The sequence below is a fragment of the Vipera berus genome (genome assembly GCF_964194415.1).
Source record: "Vipera berus genome assembly, chromosome: 1".
NCBI lineage: Eukaryota > Metazoa > Chordata > Lepidosauria > Squamata > Viperidae > Vipera > Vipera berus.
Window position 1 is genome coordinate 308,449,339 of NC_138202.1, and position 23,067 is coordinate 308,472,405.

Here is a 23,067-nt window from a genome sequence, read left to right on the forward strand (position 1 = left end):
TATATATATATATATATATATATATATATATATATATGTATGTATGTTTTCTGAGGTTTTCGCGGGTGTTTGTATGTGGATCTTTGGTCATTCGGGTTTTCCCCCGCGTATAATTGAAGGTGTAGGAGCAACGTTTCGACGGAATCCCATCCGTCATCATCAGGCTGGTGGCTTCAGCTTCCTTCTTCTGCTTCTCCCAGAAGAAGGAAGCTGAAGCCACCAGCCTGATGATGACGGATGGGATTCCGTTGAAACGTTGCTCCTACACCTTCAATTATACGCGGGGAAAAACCCGAATGACCAAAGATCCATATATATATATATATATATATATATATATATATATATATATATATATATATATATATATTGATTATAACTCAAGTTTTGCTAATAAATTTGAGTTCCATTTTAACCCTATATTTCCCTAGTACTAGGATTAGATAGAAGTTTGTTTCTCAAATTGCTTTTATTTTCTTTGAAAATGGTGGTTCCTATGACTTTCTTCCCAACCTGCCTCTTGTTTTCTTTGGATGAAAAATGGTTTCATAAGTGTGTATGATTTAGAGTGGATAGGGCTCCTACACAAATTGGCAATTGATTATCTTGTTATTTGTAATGTAAATGGACAAAGTGATTCACTTCTCTTAGATTGTCGAAGTTCTGTTTCCCCCCACCTCAGCTATCCATAACTATAAATGGTGATATTACAATAACTAAATTGGATGGAGTCATTATGATGACTCACTGAATTCTCAACTGAAAGGCCACTTTATAGAGCCCTCCTTTATCTTGAAAAGCTACTCTGGTGGCAGAGGAGATTGCTAAAGGGATGTTTATTACATAAAAATGACATCACTCAGGCTTGTATTGAATTTTATTACGGTATATTTTAATAGAGCAATTGGGTCTAAAAATAACCTTCCACTTCACCATCAAGTTGTACCATAACTAGTCTTAATATAAAATTAATTCATGACTAGACTTTAGTGAAAACTAATTACTTGCTTGTCCTCTGTTTATGACGATCTATCTCAAACCAAGATATAAAAAAATATTTCTGTCATTCGTATAAGCATTGTCTGTAATGCTTTTTTAATTCATATTTGGAGTTTACCTCTAGTCATTGACAATAATCTCAAGAAAGTGAATGTCAGTATAGTGCTATTTCTATAAGCAGGAATGCAAAACTTAAATGGGTAAGGTTCTTTTTAAGGATGTTAGTTGAAGCCTAATTGGAAAGTAGTATGGTGAAATTATCAAACTCATTTGTAAAAGTACTTGAGCTTTTATTATAGCCATTCCAAGTAGTGTCCCTGATATCTCTCAATAATACAGATAGTTTTTGACTTAGAACCAGTTGTTTAGTGACTGTTCAAAGTTACAACTGCACAAAGTGAGTTATGACCGTTTTTCACACTTATGACCATGGTCACATGATCAAAATTCAGATGCTTGGCAACCGACTCATATTTATGAATGTGATCATTTCTTACCGTCTTCTGATGAGCAAAGTCAATGAGGAAGCCAGATTCATTTAACAACCATGTTACTAACTTAAGACCTGCAGTGATTCACTTAATAACTGTTGCAAGAAAGGTCATAAAATGGGGTGAAATTCAGGTAACAGCTGTCTTGCTTTGCTCAGTTCTGAGCTCAAGTGTGGTTGTAAGCCAAGGACTACCTTTATTTTAAAACTGTGTCTTGGATTCAAAGATGGCTTGCACCGTGCAAAAATATTATCTTGCTACATGATAATTTTGTCAGTTTTTCAAATTCCCCTTCTTAATGCTCCACACTATTCCAGAATTTGGAAAAGTATACAGTACATCAGGCTGTAAAGGAAGAAGAGGCAGGAAAGTCTTTTTTCTGCAAACAGAAATCTTTTTAGTTTGAGTTGGATCAGCACGGCCATTTTGTGTTCAGGCTAAATGTACAGATGGACTTGGATGGATTTCTTAGTTAACAAGTTATTTTTTTCTTTCTTTTTTCCTAAAGTTTTTAAAAAGTTTTCTATTTTATCTGAAATTAAAATATGGCAATATTTTGTTGCCTAATTGTTCTTTTTCTTTTCAGCAAAATGGAAACAGAATGAAAAAGGGAAAGAAGAAATGCAATTTGCAGTTGGCTGGAGTGGCTCTCTTGGCTGGAATGGCCCTTGCGGTGTTGAAGAAATGTAAGCTTAGAAAGGAGAAGGTCTTGGGAATTCTTACTTTTGACCTTGCTGTTTTCCAATGGCACATTATTATAGTATAGTTGGATAACTTCTTGCTACCTGGGCCTTTTTCTTGAAATTTTGAGAATGGCCTTGGTCCACAGTGAGAGACGATGGGCAACAAGATTTCACTTAAATTGAGAGTGTGTCTTTATTTTTTTATTGTTTCCTGCCTTAGATGCTGAGAAACTATGCAGTTGGTTCTGGTAGTACTATGATCAGAGTTGTTAAGTCCTATAAAAAGATTGGGAGGGTGCAAGTTGTTTACTGGAACAGCTTACATCCTGCAAGGATATCTGTAACACCATCAAACACCCACTTCTTCCTATCCAAGGTCCTTGGGAAAGACTCAATAGGCAGTCAAAAATGCCAAGTCCAGTCTGAGTATCTGGCTGACTATGCGATTAACCATAATAATAATAATAATAAAAATAAAAAAGGGAGAGTGACTCCAATTGCGTTTACTCCTCCACATGCCATTCTTTGTCAGGGTAGCATATGTCATCCACAAGATCCAGGTCTTAGCCCCTATATCTTACCTTACTCCCTTGAAAAGAAACATCTGTAGAATCAGTTTTATTTGTACCCCGTCCTTCATCTTCAAAGGAATAGCAGGCTATAGGTGAAGTGGACCCTGAACTGTATTCCTGAAGGAAGAATGGCAGGATCTGATTATGCTGAGCCACAGTGATGGAACTTGTCAAAGGACGAGTAAATCAAAAACTCCTTATCGGAAGTCGATGAACCGTGGTTCATTTGACGCATGGTGAACAACAGGTAAAAGAAAGAAAACCCGAAACATATTCTACTATAAAACCTTTATTCTGAAAATAAAAGAAAGACTCTTAACTGACTACATGCTCTGTCTCACCAGACAGCAAAAAAGAAAGAAAAAGAAGAAACTTTTGTTTGGATATGCACACAGTAGTAGAGCCAGACATGAAACCAAAACATGGTTGAACATGTGACACTCACCATGGTTACAATGATACAGCTGCAGAGCAGACTGCAACGTGCTTAACTGGCAAACACATAAAAACACAGTGATGGAACTGTGGGGTTGGATGTCCTCAGTTAAGACTGCAGAGGTTGCCTACACTGGCTGGTGGTAGAAAGGTTTCAATTCCTGCCCTCAATGAGGGGGCACAGTGACATTTCTCCGTTTAGTGTGCCTCTTCAGCATTTTTTTTCAGTAAAGGCACTTGCCATCAGTACCATGTTACTATTTCTTTTTTAAACATTTTATACTACCCATGATAAGTTTGTTTTCATGATTAGTACTTCATTTTGTCTCTTTACATGCATGACTTGTTGAAAAAAAGGACAATTGATTTGGCATTGTTAAAAACAAAGTACTGTGTAGCATCTATTTCTTTGCACCTACGTCTTCTCTGCAGTTCTTTTTCATGCACCCAAAGATGTGCACATGGTTTTGCACATTCTGTGATACAAATTTGGCATTTTAGAAAATTGTAAATCTAATCATCTGGTAAGTTTAAAAAGTACCAAATACATAATAATGGAATAGCAAGGGAAAAGACTGAATAGGTAAGAATGCCGGCCTGTGTATAAATGTTTGTAATTCAGATTTTTAAAGGTATTCTTTTGTAGTTACTTTGGGCCACATTCTCTGGAGACCACTGTCCCACTACCTGGGTCAAAAGTAGCTGGAAAGCAGTTTGGATATATTTGTTTTCCCTCTTGAAAACTTAGAGAATTTTTTATATCTTATGTGGAGTCCCAAATACGCTTTTTTCACAAGGCAACTGGACTTTCTTGTTTTTCTTTGAAGATGTTCCCTTCTCATCCAAGAAGCTTCTTCAGCTCTGACTGGATGGTGGGGAATGGAAAGATTTATATTCCTGCAGACAGATAAATCTTTCCATTCCCCACCATCCAGTCACAGCTGAAGAAGCTTCTTAGATGGAAAGCAAAACGTCTTCAAAGAAAAACAAGAAAGTCCAGTTGCCTTGTGAAAAAAGGCATCTTTGGGATAACTATGACCTGAATGACTGAGAATCTCCATAGACATCTTATGTGGAGAAATATTCTTGAAGAATTTAATATTTTTTTATTTTGCTTCTAGTGAATGTGTAACCAGTGCATTGTGTATCCCCCTTGCGAGTCAAAAGAGGTAAGTGCAAACTTTTTTTAACAGTTAAATTATCTTATTAAGTCTGAACTACGCTTGTGCATTATATGAGAATAAGTTTTCATAAAATTTATTCCATGTTCTTTATATGAGACAGGAGCTCCACAGGCCGTCCTGACTGGACCTGCATTGTTGTAGGATTCACCTCTGGCTATGTTCGCTTCTATACTGAGGTACGTCAGCTATTTCCTGGGTTGCTTGGCATTGTCACCTCTTTTAGAGTTTATTGTATTGTATTCTACATGAGGCTACCTTTGCAGATTCCATGGATTTTGCAAGATACAACGGCCAGCCTTTTGATGGGGAGAACTGCTGGGGCATTCTCTGCAATGGGTGGTTGTAGGGTTTTTAGCAGAATTCAAAGTGCTATTTTTAACCTGCAAAAGAATGTAAGCCACCTAGAGTCGCCTCTGGCCAGATAGGCAACATAAATAGGCAGATAGGTAGGTAGATAGACAGACAGACAGATAGGGTAGATAGATAGGATAGATAGATAGACCTTTACATTACTAAGTGGCCACCGAACTGTAAGATAGCCTGCATCCAACATAGCTTTCCCTTCTGGTCCACATGTTCTGAAGAGTTCTAAAAGGGCAGAAAGTAGTAGGAAGATCCGAATCAGTGTTTTTCAATTGTTGGGTTCTGATTTGTCTGGAGTAACCTTGCTTTGGAGATCTGGATGGTACCCTCTCTCTAGATATTCAGGAAGGCCATGCAGACCAAAATTTTATAGAGCTTTTACTTTTCTAGAGCTTTTAGTGGTTAAATCCGTCAGTGTGAAGAAAAAGCATGATTTATAGTTGCAGGAGAGTGGTAGCAATGGCAGTATTTTTAATGTGCCTTTTGGAGTGTTTTAATAATTGGCAATCACTATAAGCCCTATAGAAGTCATTGGTGAAAATGTAGTTAATATAATGTACAGTTTTTAAAAATCCTTAAAAATGTAAAAAAAAAAGCCCCTCAAACTCATGGTAGTTCCACCAAGGTTGGAGCCATCATAAATAAAATTTGGGGACATTTTAACTAATTGCACCCTCTTTTGCCCATACTTTACCTCTCGTGCTATTGTGGATAAAAAATAAAAGAATCAAAGAGAGGGAATTTCTAGGCAAACCATTACTTTTTTACCATGTTTAGAAAGGCTGAAGAGAGAATATTAATGCAAAGCAACTTTGATGATTCTTGTGGGTAAATTAACTCTCCATAAGCCTATAGTTGGCTGCATATTCTGATGACATTCTAAACTTACTCATGGCCCAATTAAGAGCCTACTATATGAGCTCTTACACCAAGAGATTGCTGCCAAGTCTTCATGATCTCATTAAATATTTCCCATGAGCTAGGCCATGGCTGGAGTACTGTAGGGTTAGAGTATATTCTGTGCTGTCAGGTCTTGGTAGTTAATTCTGTAATGGAAAGGCTTTGTTTTTAGCTCTACTTCTTTCAAGATTTTTTTCTTGTTTCTTGCAAAACAGTCCAATTTTGGGTGTACACTGACTCACTATTAATGTCATTCAGAATACCTGGATATGCATGTCACACCTGTTGGAAACACACCCCCCCCAAACCAAATGTTCCTTTAGTTGGAATCGTGCCCTCTGCGGAGAGCAGTCATGCAGGTCCGTGAAAAGACATATCTTCACAGTTAGAGGGAATATATTTTAGTATATAGTTTATTATATTAGATTTATTAGTGTTAGGTAAATGATGATAATGTTATCCATTTAGTCGTGTCCAACTCTTGGCGATTCTATGGGCCAGGTCTCTCCACATCTTCTGATCTTGCGCTACTTCTTTGAGTGTTCAGAGTATACCATGTTTGATTTATTTTATAGTTGCCAATATATAATTGTACTGATTTCTGACTGTCAATCCTAACTGTAATTGTTATTGCTTATTTTCCTTTTTATTATTTTATGTTGCTGGTCATTGACCAAATAAGTAAGTAAGTCAGTCAGTCAGTCAATCAATCAATCAATCAATCAATCAATCAATAAAATAAAATCTGTACCTTTTAAATAGGCATAAATATTTAACTATTTAAGTTCAGAAAGGAGGTGAGAAACATAAAAAACAAAATGGAGCCATCAGCACCCTTCAAAACATCATTCATTCATTCAATTTATAGAGTTGCATATCATGGCTCTACATGACACTGGATGGCTCAGAGAACTAAAAATAACAAAAACCACTTGCTCAAAGCAAAACAAAACACAAATAAAAAGCTAAAACAATTATAAAACATACAAGTTAGGAAAAGTTTGATGTGTGAGCTAATATTTTGATTTACTGAATTGCAGCAGAAAAGCTTTTGAATTTCCTTCCTATAAAATTATTAATGTACATGTTGCTGTGTTATCATTTTTCAAAGAGTGGAGTATTACTTCTGGCACAGCTTTTAAATGAAGATCCTGTCCTACAGCTGAAATGTAGAACTTATGAGATTCCACGTCATCCTGGAGTAATAGAACAGGTATTAAAATAAATACACAAAGTATTGGAATTGTAACAAAACTAACTCTTTTCTCCTGTGTAAATATTTCCGAAGTCAAGGTGCTTTTACAAGTATGTATAGGTATGCTTATATTTGCAAATATAAGTCATAGTTCAGCATTGGCAGCCCATTCTATGGTTAATTTAATTGCAGAAATGTGAATTAAACTTAGGCCATATAGTCCTTAAATACTCTCATTTTGTCTGATTGTATTTCATTGGAATATGTTGACACTAGAGATAAACAATACTGTTCCGTTCATTATTTGCTTGCTGAGCTATGGATAGCACCGGTGATACCTTATATATGCTTCACCAAAATATTTGAGAATTGCACTGTATAAAACATATTAATTCCAGCAGCTATTTGTGCTCTAGAAATAGCTAGAGTCAGATATTGATGCTGCTGCAGCAATGTCCATAGACTGCCTCTCCGGGAGGGAACTTAGTGCTTCTGTAGAAATTGTAAACAAGTAATCAGGATAGCATATGTGGGTACTTGCAAATATATTATTTTTGTCTTGAAGTGATTGGTATCTTTCTTTTTATTTAGAATGAGGAACTGAGCATCTTGTATCCTTCAGCAATTGTGACAATTGAAGGTTTTAGCTTATATCAATCTCTCCGGGCTTGTCGAAATCAAGTAGCCAGGGGTAAGTCCAGCCTTATTAAAATAGTCTCTTTCTTAGCAATACTTGATATACAGTAAAAGGACATTACTTTTCTATCATACAGTTTGTACTGCTTGTGAAACCCTTAGAGCTATAAAATCCCTAAGTTTAATACAAGCTTGATTTAATATATGGCATATGTGTTCTCATAAGGTTTCAATGTTCTTGTGTAAAATTTTACAAGATTTTTGACTTTATAAGATTTTGACATACTGGTGTATGATTGTGCCAGGTACCAGGAATGAATTCTTCCAAATCTTGAAAGATTGGACCATTTATTTTTTAAATTTAAACTTTGTATTTTAGGACCTGAAGAGTGTGAATTAGATAAATTCCTTTTTTATTGCTGTATTTTCTAAAAAAATAAGAGGGCTTAATAATTTTCACATATGGTATCTCTAGATCAGTGGTTCCCAACCTTTTCTATACCCCGCACCCCTAGAATGCTTCTGATATATTCTCGCACCCCTTACAAAAGTTCAAAATAATGGCAACAAATTATGCATATACACTATAATTTTGAAAACCCAAGATTTCGCACTCCCTGGAATATCATCTCGCACCCCTGGTTGCAAACCCCTGCTCTAGATAGTTAGCAGGGAAAAAAAGAAATAATACTTTTATAATGTAAAAACTAGCTATTATGGTACCAACCCACATCCTTGCCAAATTCTGTGGATTTCTAAACACTATCAACTAAATGTAGTTGAGCAAGGATTAATTTTGATTACTCCTTTAATGCACCAGAGTGGCTCAAATTGTATGTATGTCTTTATGGAAGTACGTCTGTTGAGCTCAGGAGGACTATAAGCAAGTTATATATAGGCTTTCAGTCTTAGTAGCTTTTCTTGAACTCATGTAGTTTTTTTTTATGCTTTCAAGTTAGTCTTGATTCCTGGTAATTCCAGGGGCAAGTTCTTGCAGTTTTCTTAGCAACATTTTTCAGAAGTGGTTTGCCATTGCTTTCTACCTAGGGCTGAGAGAGTGACCGGCCCAAACTCCTCAGTTGGCATTTATGTGGACTAAAACTTGTTGTCTGCCAGTTTCTATCCTAGAGCCTTTAACTACAGGTAATTCTTGGGTTGCTACATCTGTTCAGTATCAATTCAAAGTTACAGTGGCACTGAATGAAGGGAATTATGATGGGTCCTCAGAATTCCAATAATCACAGGGTCTCTACGGTCGTATCATTGCAATCCAGATACTTGGTACTTGGCTTGTCATCATGTAATAGTAGTGTCCCCATGATCATGTGATCATTTTTCTGATGTTCCCTGCCAGCTTCCCACAAGCAAAGTCAAGGGGGAAGCCACAAGGAAGTCAGAAGTTGCGATCACCTGAAATCTTCACATAGTGACCCACATGGTCCTTGTTTAATGATGGCAACCAGTACTTCTGGAATTGCCATAGTTAAGCAGTGTAGTCACATGATTTGATGCTTAATGACTGTTGCTTAGTAATGGAATTCCTGGCTCCAATTGCCATTGTAACCCAAAGATTACCTATACACCAAACTGGCACTCGTAACATAAACAGTGCAATTTATTCTATTCTTTACAATTAAAAATATTTTTGTAATATATTATGTGTTGACCAATCCATGTTAAACGTTTTAAAAATAATTATTCTTTCTAATTTCTCTCTAATCAATTGGCCAGCTACAGCTTCAGGCAATGAAAATGTTCAGCCACCTCCATTAGCCTATAAGAAATGGGGTTTGCAGGATGTGGACACTATTGTTGATCATATTAGTGTTGGTAAGTATTACACTGATAATTCTTACTGAATTGTTATCCTTATTCACCGTGAATTACTTTTTTAAAAAAAAATCATGTGTATTGTACTGGAGAGAGTTTAAAGCAACAATTGATAATTTGCAGATAGACTTCTCTCAGACAGCATTAAGATCTGCAAATGGCATCAAATAATTCTATTTTACCAAAGGAGATGAATTAATATTGACTGCTTTAAAACTCTTTTAAGCTAAAACCTTAGCCCTGGTACTGTAGGTGAAGTGCTGAAGTACCTCAAACTACATTTCTAAGATCTATTTCAGAAGGTAGCCAGTGCACTTCTCAGACTAGAAACAGGCATGACTAAAACTGAGGTCAAAGCATGGAGGCTGATACTGGCTGAAGGGTCCAGTTCTTCTTGGGACTTCTCCTATTAATAATGATTGATAGGAGTGCGGTGGCTCATGTGGTTAGGATGATGATTGGCAGGCTCATCTTTGAAACCATGAGGCCACATGATGGGATGAGCTCCTATCATCTGCTACAGCTCCTGTTGACCCAACAGTTAGAAAGTGGTCTACCATGAGTAGATAGAAGAATGATGGGGCAACTCACCACAACCAACTCGCTGTGGACAACTCGCCACGGACAACTAGCCACAGGACAACTCGCCGCAGGACAATTTAACAATTTAATTATTTAAAATAAATAAAAAATAATAATTTTTGCCATTCACATTTCATTCTGCTCCTCCTTTTGCATCCTTTCTTTAATGATTCTGTTCCACCATTTCTTTGATATTAGTATAACTCTTGTCCTGCAGCAAGTTGTCCCATGGTGAGATGGCCATGGCGAGACCCATGTACCATTTTGGTGGGTAGCTTAACAGGGACATGAAAGGAGCCCTCATGGGCGTCCCCACGGCAAGGGTGATATCACCAGCTAATCCTCTCAACCAGTAAGTGCTTCAGTGCTCCCACTATGAATGTAGTAGTATCGCCCCTTAAGTTGGAACAATGTAATGAAAAAAATCCCTAATTTGTGGACTATCATCAGAGTTACTACAAGCCTTGGGCCATGATTGTATGAAACCCATCTTCTGAAAAGATTTAATGACATTACATTTCAGGTAGAAGTAAATGCTATAACTTCTCACAAAGACATAGAACTTGGGTTTTGGGAATAGCCAATCACCTCACTTTATTGACATTCGAAAGCTTTCTTTTGGGCAAGGCATAATATTTTGTGTTTGGTATTACTACAAGGAAGATACTATAAAATCCCAGCCAAGAAATATGTTTGTGTAGAATTGGGATGTTGAAATGGTTCCATATATGCTAATTTGTTCTAGTTATGTTTATAATGCCTATATCCTATCTCTTTTACATCAGTAGCCTGGGCAATCTGACAATACTTACATTTCCATCCTTTTTTCAGATTGTAAATCATTTACAGCAGCAAAATATTATGTATGAGCCATGAAAATTTGGCATCAATTAGTAAAAGGTCTCCCATAGTTATAATATATTTTTGTTATCAACTATTACAATGACCTCTATTACTCTACTTTTTATTTATTTATTTATTTGTTATTCTATCTCTGACCGTTGGCTAGAATAAAGATTCAGTAGAGTACATGCAGCCTTCCAGCTGATTTGTTTAAACCTCAGGAAACCCCCCCCCCCAAAAAATAATTAGGGCTGAAAGATGGTCAGGTATAAAGGGTCAAGCCATGAAATGGGTGCCTTAAGCCTTGACCTTAGGGAAGTCATCTTATTTCTTCCACTATAAATCCAAATGTTTCTGTAGAAACTAAATGGGTTTTTTTTCTGGTGTGTTTGGGTCTTAAAAGGAACAAACTGATTTAAGTTAAAATTTCAAACATGGCCGTTCTCCCCTCTCCCTAAATAAATCTCATGATATATCATCATGATATGACTCCTGGACGGAGAATATGAAGGCAAGATGTGGCCTTTTAGTTGAAAAGTGATACCTTTCCCTAATTTAAAGGATTTCATTACACTGTCATTATAATATTTATAACGGTTCAATAAGGCATTGCTGATGGGACAGAGTTGTCACTGACCTTGGTCTGGACTTCAGGATGTATACATCATTGTTTTGGGGAATTGCATTTTTTTCTTAAGCCAATTAATCAGCACTTCATAGGCTGTCCTTCCAGCCCCATGCTTGGGAACAGCAGCCAAGTCTTAAAGGCTTTCTGAAAGGCTAGAATGGTCAAGATCAACTTAACATTAGATGATAAGGCCTTTTAATTTTTTTAAAGTGTTTTACCATTTCAATTGTGTAAAAATTAATGTTTTAATAATGTTTTAAAGTTTTGTTTTCATTTTTGTTTTTTAATAATATATAAGTCAACATTGCTGTGGCATGAAGATACTCTAAATAAAATTACATGAAGTCATTCGGGATTAGTCCTGGTGCTGTTTTTTAAAAAGTTAATATCTGAATAATTTGGAATTCCAATCTCAAAAATGTAACTCTTTCTTGCTAGGCCAGATTCCATTTCAAGAGTCAGTGGGACAAAATTGAGCTTTAGAATATAGTTTTTAACTTTGAGAACCTTCAAAAAATTATGGAGAACGTGTCCTGTTTTTGCTATATTAATGAAGCGTCTGCTTCAACATAACACACTTTTAATTGTATAGTAACTGTTTATGTTTTTTAAGTTAGGGGTCCTTAGAATTGTGAACATATTTGGATCAATTCCAGAACAGATATTAGGATTTTAGAAATTTCTTTTTCAGAGCATTATTTTCATTATTTCATATAGGTATCATGACTCTATCACCTTTTGATCAAATGAAGACTGCTTCCACTATTGGCGGATTTAATGCAGCTATAAAGAACAATCCTCCTGCTATGTCTCAGTATATTACTGTGGGGTCTAATCCTTTCACTGGATTCTTCTATGCCCTTGAGGTAAAGAACTTGCACAGTCAGTCGATGTAAAATGCAATGGGCTGGATAAAAGACTCACTTCTTTCACTGTTTACTCTTTCGTAGTTATTTTGCTTTTTGCTGCTAATGGAAAATGAAACTAAGAGCAACTTACTTTTTAATTAAAATTTTTCACCTGCGTCATGATGTTATTGTAGATCAGGATCTACTGGTTGGATGACCCAGTTCACATTACAATATTTCACATAATTAACAATTGCAGAAATTGAACCCTTTTGTGCCTTCCCCCTCTCCAAAGTTAGGTAACTGAACATGAACTTTTGGAGAAAAAAAAGAATTCCTCTGGGGTAGAATTTAATGAACCATTGTTCTAGTGCTGAACACACATTTCTCAGATACGAAATTTGCCTAGAGGGCCACAGCAGAGGGCAGTATCTACTCAATCTTGGTTAATTTCAAATTTGGGCTTGCATAAAACTTAGAGGAGTGCCTGGAAATTCCATATCCGTAGGGTAGATTAAAAAATATTTCCTAGAAGAAGGCAATATCAAACAATTTTTGTATAGCTGCCAAGAAAACTATATGGATGCAGTCACCAGGTGTCATTTCGGAAACTTAATTTTTTTTAACCTTCTTTTATGTTTAGCATATGTTTTCCTGCCTAAGCAACTTTTGCAAGATTGTTGTAGTAGATGTATATTGTATCCATAATGTATGACCAGGCCTCAGTAGCTATAAATTTGAAATTCACATTCCTGGTTTTTTAAAGGAAAAAAGCAGGAAACCAGAGTAATGTCTTTTAAAAAACTCTGCCACAGTAGTACATAAAACATCCTGGGTATGATGTCTTAGATAAATTAGCAAAATTTCTTTCTGGTGGAGAAAAGAATGGAATTGACTACATTTGAAATATTATGCTAAACCTGAAACATGCAGCCTGGGAACAGAACTGCATGGAAGACGTCGCAGTTACCAAGGTTTCAAAACTTTTAACGGGTAATCATTATTTGTTAATATTAAGTCTTAATTTTAATGAAGTTTTTGAATGGGAAAGGCAGACATTCCATTGAGATTTGGTGAGACCTCTCCCGGTCATTTATAGTCCAATTTCCTTACAGGTAGTCCTTGAATTATGACCATTTAGTGATTGTTCAAAGTTATGATGGCACTGAATGAAGGGATTTATTACCGTTCTTGAAATTCTGGCTGTTGTCGTGAACTGAATCAGGATTCTTGGCAGCCAGCTCACACTTACCACCAGTTGCAGCATCTGTGGGTACGTGTTTGCTGTTGCTGACCTTCTATGTTGGCTTCCCACAAGCAAAGTCAGTCGAGAAGCCAGCAGGGAAGCCCACAAGCCATTCCAGTAAGTCACCCCTCCTCACTTTACTTCACTCACATTCTCTGTGCCCTCTTTCCCTGGATTTCTCTGCCCACACACACAGGAACACATTCACCAGTGTCCGCCTTCCCTCAGCAGCCCCATGTTTGTACAAAAGCATGCATGCGTCTTGCATCCTCTTTTCCTGGCCTTCCTGTGCTCGTACACACATTCCCCGCTCCCTGTTCCCCCTATGCTGGACCTCCCTGGGCCTCCCGTGAAGAACTCCTGTGCGCCTTACTTGGGACTCCATCTGCTTTGAGTTCAACAACTCATGTCTCTAAGTTAGCGCCAACAATGTGGCCACTTGATATTGCACTTTACAACCAGATCGCTTAGTGATGGCAATCCCAATTGCTGTCGTAACTCAAGGACTACCTGTATTTTATCCCCACCTCTAGGACTGAACTTTGTGTAGATTTTTGTAAAAACCCTTACTTTAAGAAAGAAAGTAATCCCTATTAAAATAAATTCTGGGACTCGGTGTATATTCTGCCAATTAATACCTGACTTTCTGAAACACTGTTTTATAAGTTATTGAACTCAAAGTGAACTCTGCTATGGCACATCACAATTCAAGGATCTTGCTATGGTCTTCTCCGATCTTTTGCAGAAATTTATACTTCTACCCTTATTATGTCTTCTGCCTCTGGTCAATTATGTCAGTGCTTAGGTTTTTACACTAGGAAATTTTGAAAGAGTTGAATATATTTTTCAGTAATGCTATTTTTATCTGGGGCTTCTTTGTGTGTGAATGCCTTTCCTATTCTGTGTAATTCTCTTACACAATATGATGATTATTATGTATGGGGAATTGTTAATAGTTGATAATATAAGTTTATATTCTGTAGCAATTATTATTAGTTACTCAATATAATTCTTTCCTACTAATGAATAATATAATAATTTTGTAAAATAAAACAGCAGCATTGACACCATTGACACCATATATTTTTGACAAATGATACATTTTTAAGCCTGTAAAACTTAAAGGTCTCACAGCTTTTACTGTATAGTAAAACATTATCAGAAAAAGCAAAGAAATGTTACTTTCTTATTCTGAAATGATATAATTTAGCAGTTGATGCAGGATGAAAGTTAGTTATGTCTCAAAGGCAAACTGGGTTCCCAGAAGTAAGGTTATTAAAAATAAATCAATTATTTTTCACCATTTACCGTATAAACAACGGCATTTTTATCTTCTCTTTAGGGCAGTTCACAGCCATTACTGTCCCATGTTGCTTTCACAGTTGCAAGTAAGCTGACATCTGCATTCTTTAATGCTGCTAGGTAATGTATAATAGATGGAAGGGGCAGTCAATTTATTCCTTGCATGTGTTTTCTTTAAACGGAAGCATTGATATTTTAATCTTTGTATTGAAGTGGCTGGCTTGGCTGGAAAAACAAACAGGAAGAAGATCCTGTGCAGAAGCAGAAACCCAAGGTTGAACCTGCAACTCCTTTACCTGTGAGGCGAGTCTTTTAAGCTACTTTTTGCAAAGAGGTTATGAGATACTTCACCAGTGTTGCCATTATTCTCTGAGGATAGTTGAGCTATAACCAGTGGTGGGATTTAGCTGGTTCGCACCACTTCGGCAGAACCGGTAGCTAATTATTGGTTGCCCAGGCCCAGAATGGACTTCCAGAAGCAGCATCCACACATAGAACCGGTTGTTCACATATTTGAATCCCACCACTGGCCATAACGATATATGCATGAGATATCTGCAGACTGTAAATATGTCATCCAAGCAGTTTAGTGCACAATAAAGAAGTTTCTGTCTTCCTCTTGCTGTATTTGTTTATCTTGAAGAGGTTCTTCCTATTTAGAAAGCTAGCATTTTGCTCTTTACTGTGGGAGTATATGGGACTTTTACATTGGAAAGGCAATTAAATCTTAGTGTAACAAAAAAAAATTTCTGTGGAAGAATTGTGAGCTCTGGATAATTTTGGTAACAAAAAAAATCTCTGGACTCAGAAATAAACATTATTTTAAAGGATGGTTGGTTTTGAATAAACTACATTTGGCTGGATTCTCAAAGGCCATTAATTGCTTTTACAAATCATAATGGCTGCGAAAAAGACAAAGAAGCTAAGGTTATGGTTCAACAGAAATATACATACTCAGTATGTTTTGCACCTGCCCGTTTGATTGTCTTGGAGTTCTAACCAAAACCTCTACATTTCCATAAGCCTGAAATTTGACTTCATAAACAGTTGCCTTGATTTCCCAGTCTAGCCAACAGCCCTTCAGTTCCAAGGTGTTCCCGAATCTGAATATAAGCCAGTTGGACCCTTTTTAGGTTCTTGGTGCTGCCAGTTGCTGACGCTAATGTGATTACATTATTTCCAAAGAGGTAGCTGTGATACTTTACAGCAGAACTATCAACAGGAATGACCTAAAAGAGACACAGAACTTTGTGGTTCATATCTGTTGTAAATGTGATGCACAAAAGTTCATGAAATAATAAAAGTGATTAACCTTTAAGGCATCAAATTGTGTTTTGTGAACTCCCATTAACAAATATTAACAGTTGTATGAACTCTTGTATATTTGTGGCATGTGAAGTGCAATATGTTTTCTAAACTAGAGCTTTTCTATAATTGTTAAGGGTTCTTGCAAATTATATTAAGCTGTTAAGCTTAATGCTAATCATTATGAAATAGTAATCTTGTTAAAATTTCTGTACTTTGAAAGGATCATCCAAATACAAAATAGTTGTTTGTATTGAGTTGAATGTACTCCAGTATATCTTATTCAGGAAACTGATTTTCCACAAAAGTTAAAATAATAAAGAACAATTTATTTACTGATTTTGTAAAATATATTACTTTATTTAGTAATCGGAACCAAATTTAGAGATTGTTTTGTACATTTGGCTTTATTTGAATGTAGGTTTGGAATCCCAGATTCTCGTCGACATGGAGAAAGGATATGTTTGTCTCCTTGTAATTCTTTAGCAGCAATTACTGATGATTTTGGAAGAGTTCTTCTATTGGATGTTGCAAGGGGTCTTTCTGTTCGTATGTGGAAAGGTACCTTTTAGTATCTTTTAATAACTTGGAGGAGGTAAATAATGGTCACTTATGCATTTGAGAGATAATTTTTATTTCAGTTTTAAGTGTGAATTTAAAATAGCGAGTGCTGGTTTTTAAAATATCAGATATTCAGATTTACAAAGGACTGTGAAGTGTAAAGATCAGCTCTGGAATTGTAACATTGCGGTGTAGCATTGAATTCTCATATAGTTCGTTTATACACAGATAGAATTATTACTAGCCTGAATCAGTCCACTCAGGATAAAGACATCTCCATTGCAGATTATAGATTGTAATTTATTACAGTGGTCAGTGGTTTTTTAACTTCCCAGTCTAGGGCCTAAGAGAGACTGGTCTAAAGTTATCACACTGAGTTCTATGTCTACAGGAGGATTAAAATCTGGGTCTCCTCACTCTTAGTCCAGCAACGTAACTAGCCATTATACACAAATACATCTAGCATCTTAACCAGTTTATCCTTCATGCACAGGCTATCGTGATGCACAGGTTGGTTGGATTCAGATTGCAGAAGACCTACATGAAAGAGAATCTATTAAGATAGACTTTTCTCCAACTAGTATCCCTCAGGGACCAAGCAGAGTGGCTCAGTTCCTTGTGATTTATGCTCCTAGGAGAGGGATTTTGGAAGTATGGAGTACCCAACAAGGTCCGAGGGTTGGAGCCTTCAACGTAGGAAAACATTGCAGGTAAGACATTTTTGGTAATGGAAGAGATTTTAAAATGTAAGGCAGGATAGTCTCCAGAAAAATAATTGAAATTAAGTTGAACAAAATTAAGTTGAGCAGAGCCTTGGTGGAGCAGTGGGCTAATGCCTCCTTAAGTAACACCAGCTGCCTGCAATTAGTGCAGGTTCGCATCCCACCAGGCTCAAGGTTGATTCAGCTTTCCATCCTTCCGAGGTAGGTAAAATGAGGACCCAGATTGTTGGGGGCAATTAAGCTGACTTTGTAATAATGCCGCTTGGGGTGTGTGTGAAAGCCCTAATAAGCAGGCATATACATAGAATGAAGGCTACTGCTAAGCTTGTAAGCCACCCTGAGTCTTCGGAGAAGGGTGGGATATAAATGGAATTTAAAAAAACAAAAACAAAATGTTTTAATTCAGGGCTTTGTGTAGTACCTATATGCTTTATGTAAGTACGTACAAGTACAGAAAAATTAAAAATGTGAGATAATAATTTTTAAATCTGCAAGCAAACTGACAAACTGCATTTGTCCAGGAATTGTCCTATATAATATGAGATTTGTGCACTGTCTTTATTTATTTATAAGACTGTAATATTATTTGATATTTTAGAGCCTATAGTTTTGTGCAAAAGTGTACGTTGGTTATTATGTTTTTAATTATATATATCAAAACCCATATTTAGGTTGCTGTATCCAGGCTATAAAATAATGGGATTGAACAGCGTAACAAGTCAGGGTTGGCAGCCTCAGACTTATCAGATCTGTCTTGTTGATCCAGTATCAGGAACGGTAAAAACAGTTCACATACCTTTCCATTTAGCCCTGAGGTAAGGCTTCTTTAACTTTACGTTGCATAATTGAACTAAGTCAATATTATGAAATGAATTATAGAGGTTTTTTAAAAAAAATGTGCAGATATTGGATAATCTAACATACTCAGTTTCCAGTTCTGAGAGATGCTAGGATTTTTTCTAGCAAATTCACTTGTAATAAGAGCACATTCTGAAAAGCCAGATTTCCCTTCTTATAATGGTATTACTATTATTTAATTACTAAAATAAGAGTAAAGAATTCCCACCATCTAGCTTTTACACCCTTTTGCTCATAATGTTTCTTGAAATATGCATTTGTATTAAGTAGTGCCTCTGACATATCCAGTGAAAAGGGATATAACTTTCTCTGTGTAGAGGTTGAACATAGCTCTATTGGTTATTTGAAGGGTTGTGCACTCCCCTTTTTCAGACCTCTGGAATGAGGTGTCCCCCCAAGATCCAGGTGGCCCATTCTCTGCTATTGCTTAGAAGAGCCATGAAGACCTGGCTCTTCACCCAGTCTTTGATGAGGGAGAGTAAGAACCCCTTGCTTCATATTGCTTGCCATGTTTTATCTTTTATCTTTTATTAGTTTTTTGTAATTTCTTTCATTGTGGCGAGCCACCTGGATATATTGGAAGGCAGGCAGGCACATAAGTTTAATAAATGGTTATGATTCTTCACACAGTCAGATTTTATGTAATTTCTTCGATTGATTGTGGATTGTGGATTTGGCACTTTCATCTACATATCAAATCGTTATTATTATTATATGCACAACAGTGTGAACTCACAGCTACTACATATGCATCCATTTTTTCCTAAGGAAGTGGGCATAGCCTGACAGGTGTTTTTTATATTACATAGCCAGGGCCTGACTTGTTCAGTAATGTTGACAGAGGAATCAGTGCAACGACAAATTATTATTTTCCATCTCAATTTCAAATGTATTGTTACAGACAAATGTGTATATTTTTTAATATTTTCCAGCGACAAGAAGAGTGAGCGAGCAAAGGATATGCATCTATTGAAGAAATTGGCAGCCTTGCTGAAAGCTAAAACATTGAATTTGGGTAGGTTTTGTATTGTTCCTATTCAAGGTCATAACACCGGTATCTTTTTAAAGGTGATGAACATGATGAGACTACAGTTTTATTTAAGGTGATTGAGACTAATTTAGTGTTGTGTAGTTGAATGAAATGCTGTGCCTCCTTTGCAAAAAGTATAAATGTCAATACTTTGTGCAGTTGGGCCTAATTTTGTAGTAGCCAGCTTATAAATATAATTGCAGTCTGTATTATGAACTCAGTTTTGATAACTGTCACCTTAGAATGGCACAGTGAAATGTTAGTATAATCTCCCAATATGATTAGGAAATGTTTAAATACTAAATCTTTCAAATTACAATATTTCTAAAATTGCATTTAGTTCAATATTATTTTGGCAATGTAATTGTGGAAAATCAGGTCATAGGTTATTTGATATATTGCTTTAAATGCTTTAGCTACCTTGCTAGAATGTTTGTGTTGTATATGTGTGTGCTTCCCAAAGAGACCTCTTGCATAATCTTGAAGAGCAGGTGACAGTCTAGGACAGGGGTAGGCAACCTTGGCTCTTTTATGACTCGTGGACTTCAACTCCCAGAATTCCTGTTGAAGTCCATGAGTCATAAAAGAGCCAAGGTTGCCTACCCGTGGCTAGGATAAACTTTTCACAGCTTTTGTTGTGCACCAGTTGCACACATTCTGGATTGAGAGCCTCTGCTCATGGTCCCTCATGCTTTGGTAACCTCTTGGATGGACTACTGTAATATGCTTTACATGGGTGTAAACTGTGTACTTTTAATGTTTTAATTATTTTTATATTTGTTATATAACATGTAACCACCAAGCGGTTTGGGGAGATGGGCAGCATAAAAATTTAAGCTGATACAAAATGCAGGGGTGTAGGCAGTTATGTGCAGTTGTAGAACAGCCCATGTTACACCTTAGTTCTGTGAGTTGCATTGGTTGCCAGTCTTCTATCTAGGGCAGGGGTCGGCAACCGGAAAAAGGCAAAGAGCCACTCAGAACCGGTTCCGTCACAAACACAAAAAAGTGGGAGCCGCAAAATGTGCACGCGCGTGCATGCACGCACGCGCATGCGCAAAACAAGGCAAAACGTGCACCAGCCCTGCCCCCATCCACCTCCAGTATGGATGGCTCTGCCAAAAGAAAAGCAGCCGAAGCAAGCCTCCCATTGAGAGAATGGGGCGGCGGAGGCTTGCAAAAGGCGGATCCAGCCTCTGCCGGCAGACACGCTTGCAGCTTGCAGAATGGCGGATCGAGCCTCTGCTGGCGGCAGAGGCTTGCAGAGCGCGGATCCAGCCTCTGCCGCCGGCAGAGGCTGGATCCGCCGTTTTGCAAGCCGCCGCCGCCCCATTCTCTCAATGGGAGACTTGCTTCGGCTGCTTTTCTTTTGGCAGAGCCATCCATACTGGAGGTGGATGGGGGCAGGGCTGGTCCCGTGACAGCCAGTCGGGCAAGCAACGCGAAGAGCGGCAGGGCTTTATTTTTGCACCGTGGAGCTCCCCCTCCCCCCAAACTCCCCCTCCCTCCCACTTCCCAGAGCTGAATACAGGGTATTAACCGGCGGCGGAGGCTTGCAGAACGGCAGATCGAGCCTCTGCCGGCGGAGTTTGGAGTTGGGTAAGGAAGCGCAAAATTCAGGAAGCGGGGCGGCGGGCGAACGGGAGACCTGCCGACGTTTGGGGAGGTTTGGGGAGGTGCACGCCGGGGAAAAGGCTGGGAGAGGAGGGGGTCCGGGCTGGGGGGGAGGCAGAAGCGAGGGATCAGGACTCCTCCCGCTTGGCTGCTGCCGCCGCCGCCACCACTCCTACGGCCGCCGCCACCTGCTCTCTCGGCTGGTTGCTTTCTGCTTCTCTCACCTGCCCTGCCCCCCGCCTGCCCTCCTTCCTGCCTTCCTTCCCTCCGCCTCGCCTTCCCCGCTCCCGCGTTTTCCCTCTCCCCGCCTCGGATTCGGGGTGATTCCCCGGGAGAGGGCGATGGGATTCCAGCAAGCTTTCAAGCCTTCTCGGCGGTCTCCGGCACGGCTCAGGAAGCGTTTCTGTGCCGCCCGGCCGGAGCCTTTGCCTCCTTCCCTCCCCCAAGCGAGGCGTCCTTTTTCAAGTTGCAAAACCAAGCGGGGTGAAGCGGGCTGTCGGGAAAGACATTCAGGAGGGTCATCCTGGAGAGGAGAGGGAGCGGGAGAAGGAGGAGGAGGAGGTGATCGACTCGCCCGACCCAGTCCGGGCCGGCCAGCCCCGTAACATCCGAGCTTGCACCGCGGGCGGAGAGGCAGGAAGCCAAGAGGAAGAAGACCGCCAGGAAGCTGCCTCTGCAGCCGCCGCCTCCTCCTCCTCCTCCGCCGCCGCCTCTGTCTCTGCCGCTGCTAGGAAGGCTGCCGGTGCTGCGGCCGCCTCTGCCACTGCCTCCTCCGCCACCAGGGCCCGACCGGAGGTGTCGCCGCTGGAGGAGGAGGAGGCGGCAATGTCTTTCCCGACAGCCCGCTTCACCCCGCTTGGTTTTGCAACTTGAAAAAGGACGCCTCGCTTGGGGGAGGGAAGGAGGCAAAGGCTCCGGCCGGGCGGCACAGAAACGCTTCCTGAGCCGTGCCGGAGACCGCCGAGAAGGCTTGAAAGCTTGCTGGAATCCCATCGCCCTCTCCCGGGGAATCACCCCGAATCCGAGGCGGGGAGAGGGAAAACGCGGGAGCGGGGAAGGCGAGGCGGAGGGAAGGAAGGCAGGAAGGAGGGCAGGCGGGGGGGGGCAGGGCAGGTGAGAGAAGCAGAAAGCAACCAGCCGAGAGAGCAGGTGGCGGCGGCCGTAGGAGTGGTGGCGGCGGCGGCAGCAGCCAAGCGGGAGGAGTCCTGATCCCTCGCTTCTGCTTCCCCCCCAGCCCGGGAAGCCTCCTTCTCCCCCACCCCATCCCTCCCCCCCAGCCCGGACCCCCTCCTCTCCCAGCCTTTTCCCCGGCGTGCACCTCCCCAAACCTCCCCAAACGTCGGCAGGTCTCCCGTTCGCCCGCCGCCCCGCTTTCCTTCCTGAATTTTGCGCTTCCTTACCCAACTCCAAACTTTCTCTAGCGCCCCTGTGCTTTAGGAGGGGGAACCAAAGGCGGAGCCGTTTCTCTCTCTCCCCCCCCCCCGCTTTTGCCGCTCCCCCACCCAACCAGTATCCCGCTTCTCCTTCCTCGGCAGCTTTGCAGATGGGCCACACACACACACACACACACACACACACAAAAGCACAGAGAGTTCCCCTTCCCCTTGTACAGGAATGAAAGGCCCCCCGAAGGAAGCCCAGCCTCTTCACCGCACCGATCCGCTGAGGAGGAAAAAAGCTTATTTCTATTGCCACGTGCAAACTAAATTAAAACAACTTGGGAAGCTCGCCCGTGGGCTGCATTTAGAAGGATTTGGGGGCTTTTGTGATTTGCTTCGCCTACAAGTGCCTTAACCACGACTAGCCCATGGCTCCAATTCAACAAATTCCCCAAACAACGCAATTCCTTGCAGCGATGCGGACAAGAGGGAAAGGAAGCCCAGCGGCCGGACCGCGCTCCCGCCCTGCCTCCCCAAGGGCTCGTGCGCGTCCTAATGGCTTGCGCGCGGCCTCTCGCAAGGTTCCTGCCCCTCGTGAGCCCGCTGGCTCCGTCTCTCTCTCTCTCTTCCTTCTTCCCTCCCTCGGTCTCCCCATCCCCCTTTTCCGGCTCAGCCCCACTTCACAAGGAGACCAAAACGGGGACATCATGGCAGAGCGGAGGAGACACAGGAAGCGGATCCAGGTACCGGGCTGGCTTATCTCCTCCCTCTTTTCGCAACCGCTCTGCGGGATGAGTTTCCCTTTTCCTTCTGGCTCACCCCCCCCGCCGGGTCACCCTTCCCTCCTCCCCCTCCGCCTCC

At 39.9% G+C, this 23,067-nt stretch overlaps 1 protein-coding gene across 3 annotated transcripts in view; it reads left to right on the forward strand.

The window, feature by feature from the left end:
- Nucleotides 1–23,067, forward strand: part of RAB3GAP2 (RAB3 GTPase activating non-catalytic protein subunit 2) — a 60,860-nt gene that overhangs the window by 15,129 nt on the left and 22,664 nt on the right. The window contains exons 1-14 of one of the 3 annotated variants that reach the window (XM_081312933.1): nucleotides 2,154–2,176; nucleotides 2,822–2,992; nucleotides 4,302–4,349; nucleotides 4,465–4,540; nucleotides 6,739–6,840; nucleotides 7,414–7,513; nucleotides 9,190–9,288; nucleotides 12,059–12,207; nucleotides 14,778–14,857; nucleotides 14,951–15,040; nucleotides 16,464–16,603; nucleotides 17,097–17,313; nucleotides 17,997–18,140; nucleotides 19,116–19,198. In XM_081312933.1, the coding sequence (XP_081169059.1) occupies nucleotides 2,979–2,992; nucleotides 4,302–4,349; nucleotides 4,465–4,540; nucleotides 6,739–6,840; nucleotides 7,414–7,513; nucleotides 9,190–9,288; nucleotides 12,059–12,207; nucleotides 14,778–14,857; nucleotides 14,951–15,040; nucleotides 16,464–16,603; nucleotides 17,097–17,313; nucleotides 17,997–18,140; nucleotides 19,116–19,198 (1,342 nt within the window). In that variant the 5' untranslated portion in view covers nucleotides 2,154–2,176; nucleotides 2,822–2,978. Of the gene's footprint in view, nucleotides 1–2,076; nucleotides 2,177–2,527; nucleotides 2,993–4,301; nucleotides 4,350–4,464; nucleotides 4,541–6,738; nucleotides 6,841–7,413; nucleotides 7,514–9,189; nucleotides 9,289–12,058; nucleotides 12,208–14,777; nucleotides 14,858–14,950; nucleotides 15,041–16,463; nucleotides 16,604–17,096; nucleotides 17,314–17,996; nucleotides 18,141–19,115; nucleotides 19,199–23,067 lie in introns of those variants that run through there. The other 2 variants (XM_081312932.1, XM_081312934.1) reach the window with 2 other exon arrangements.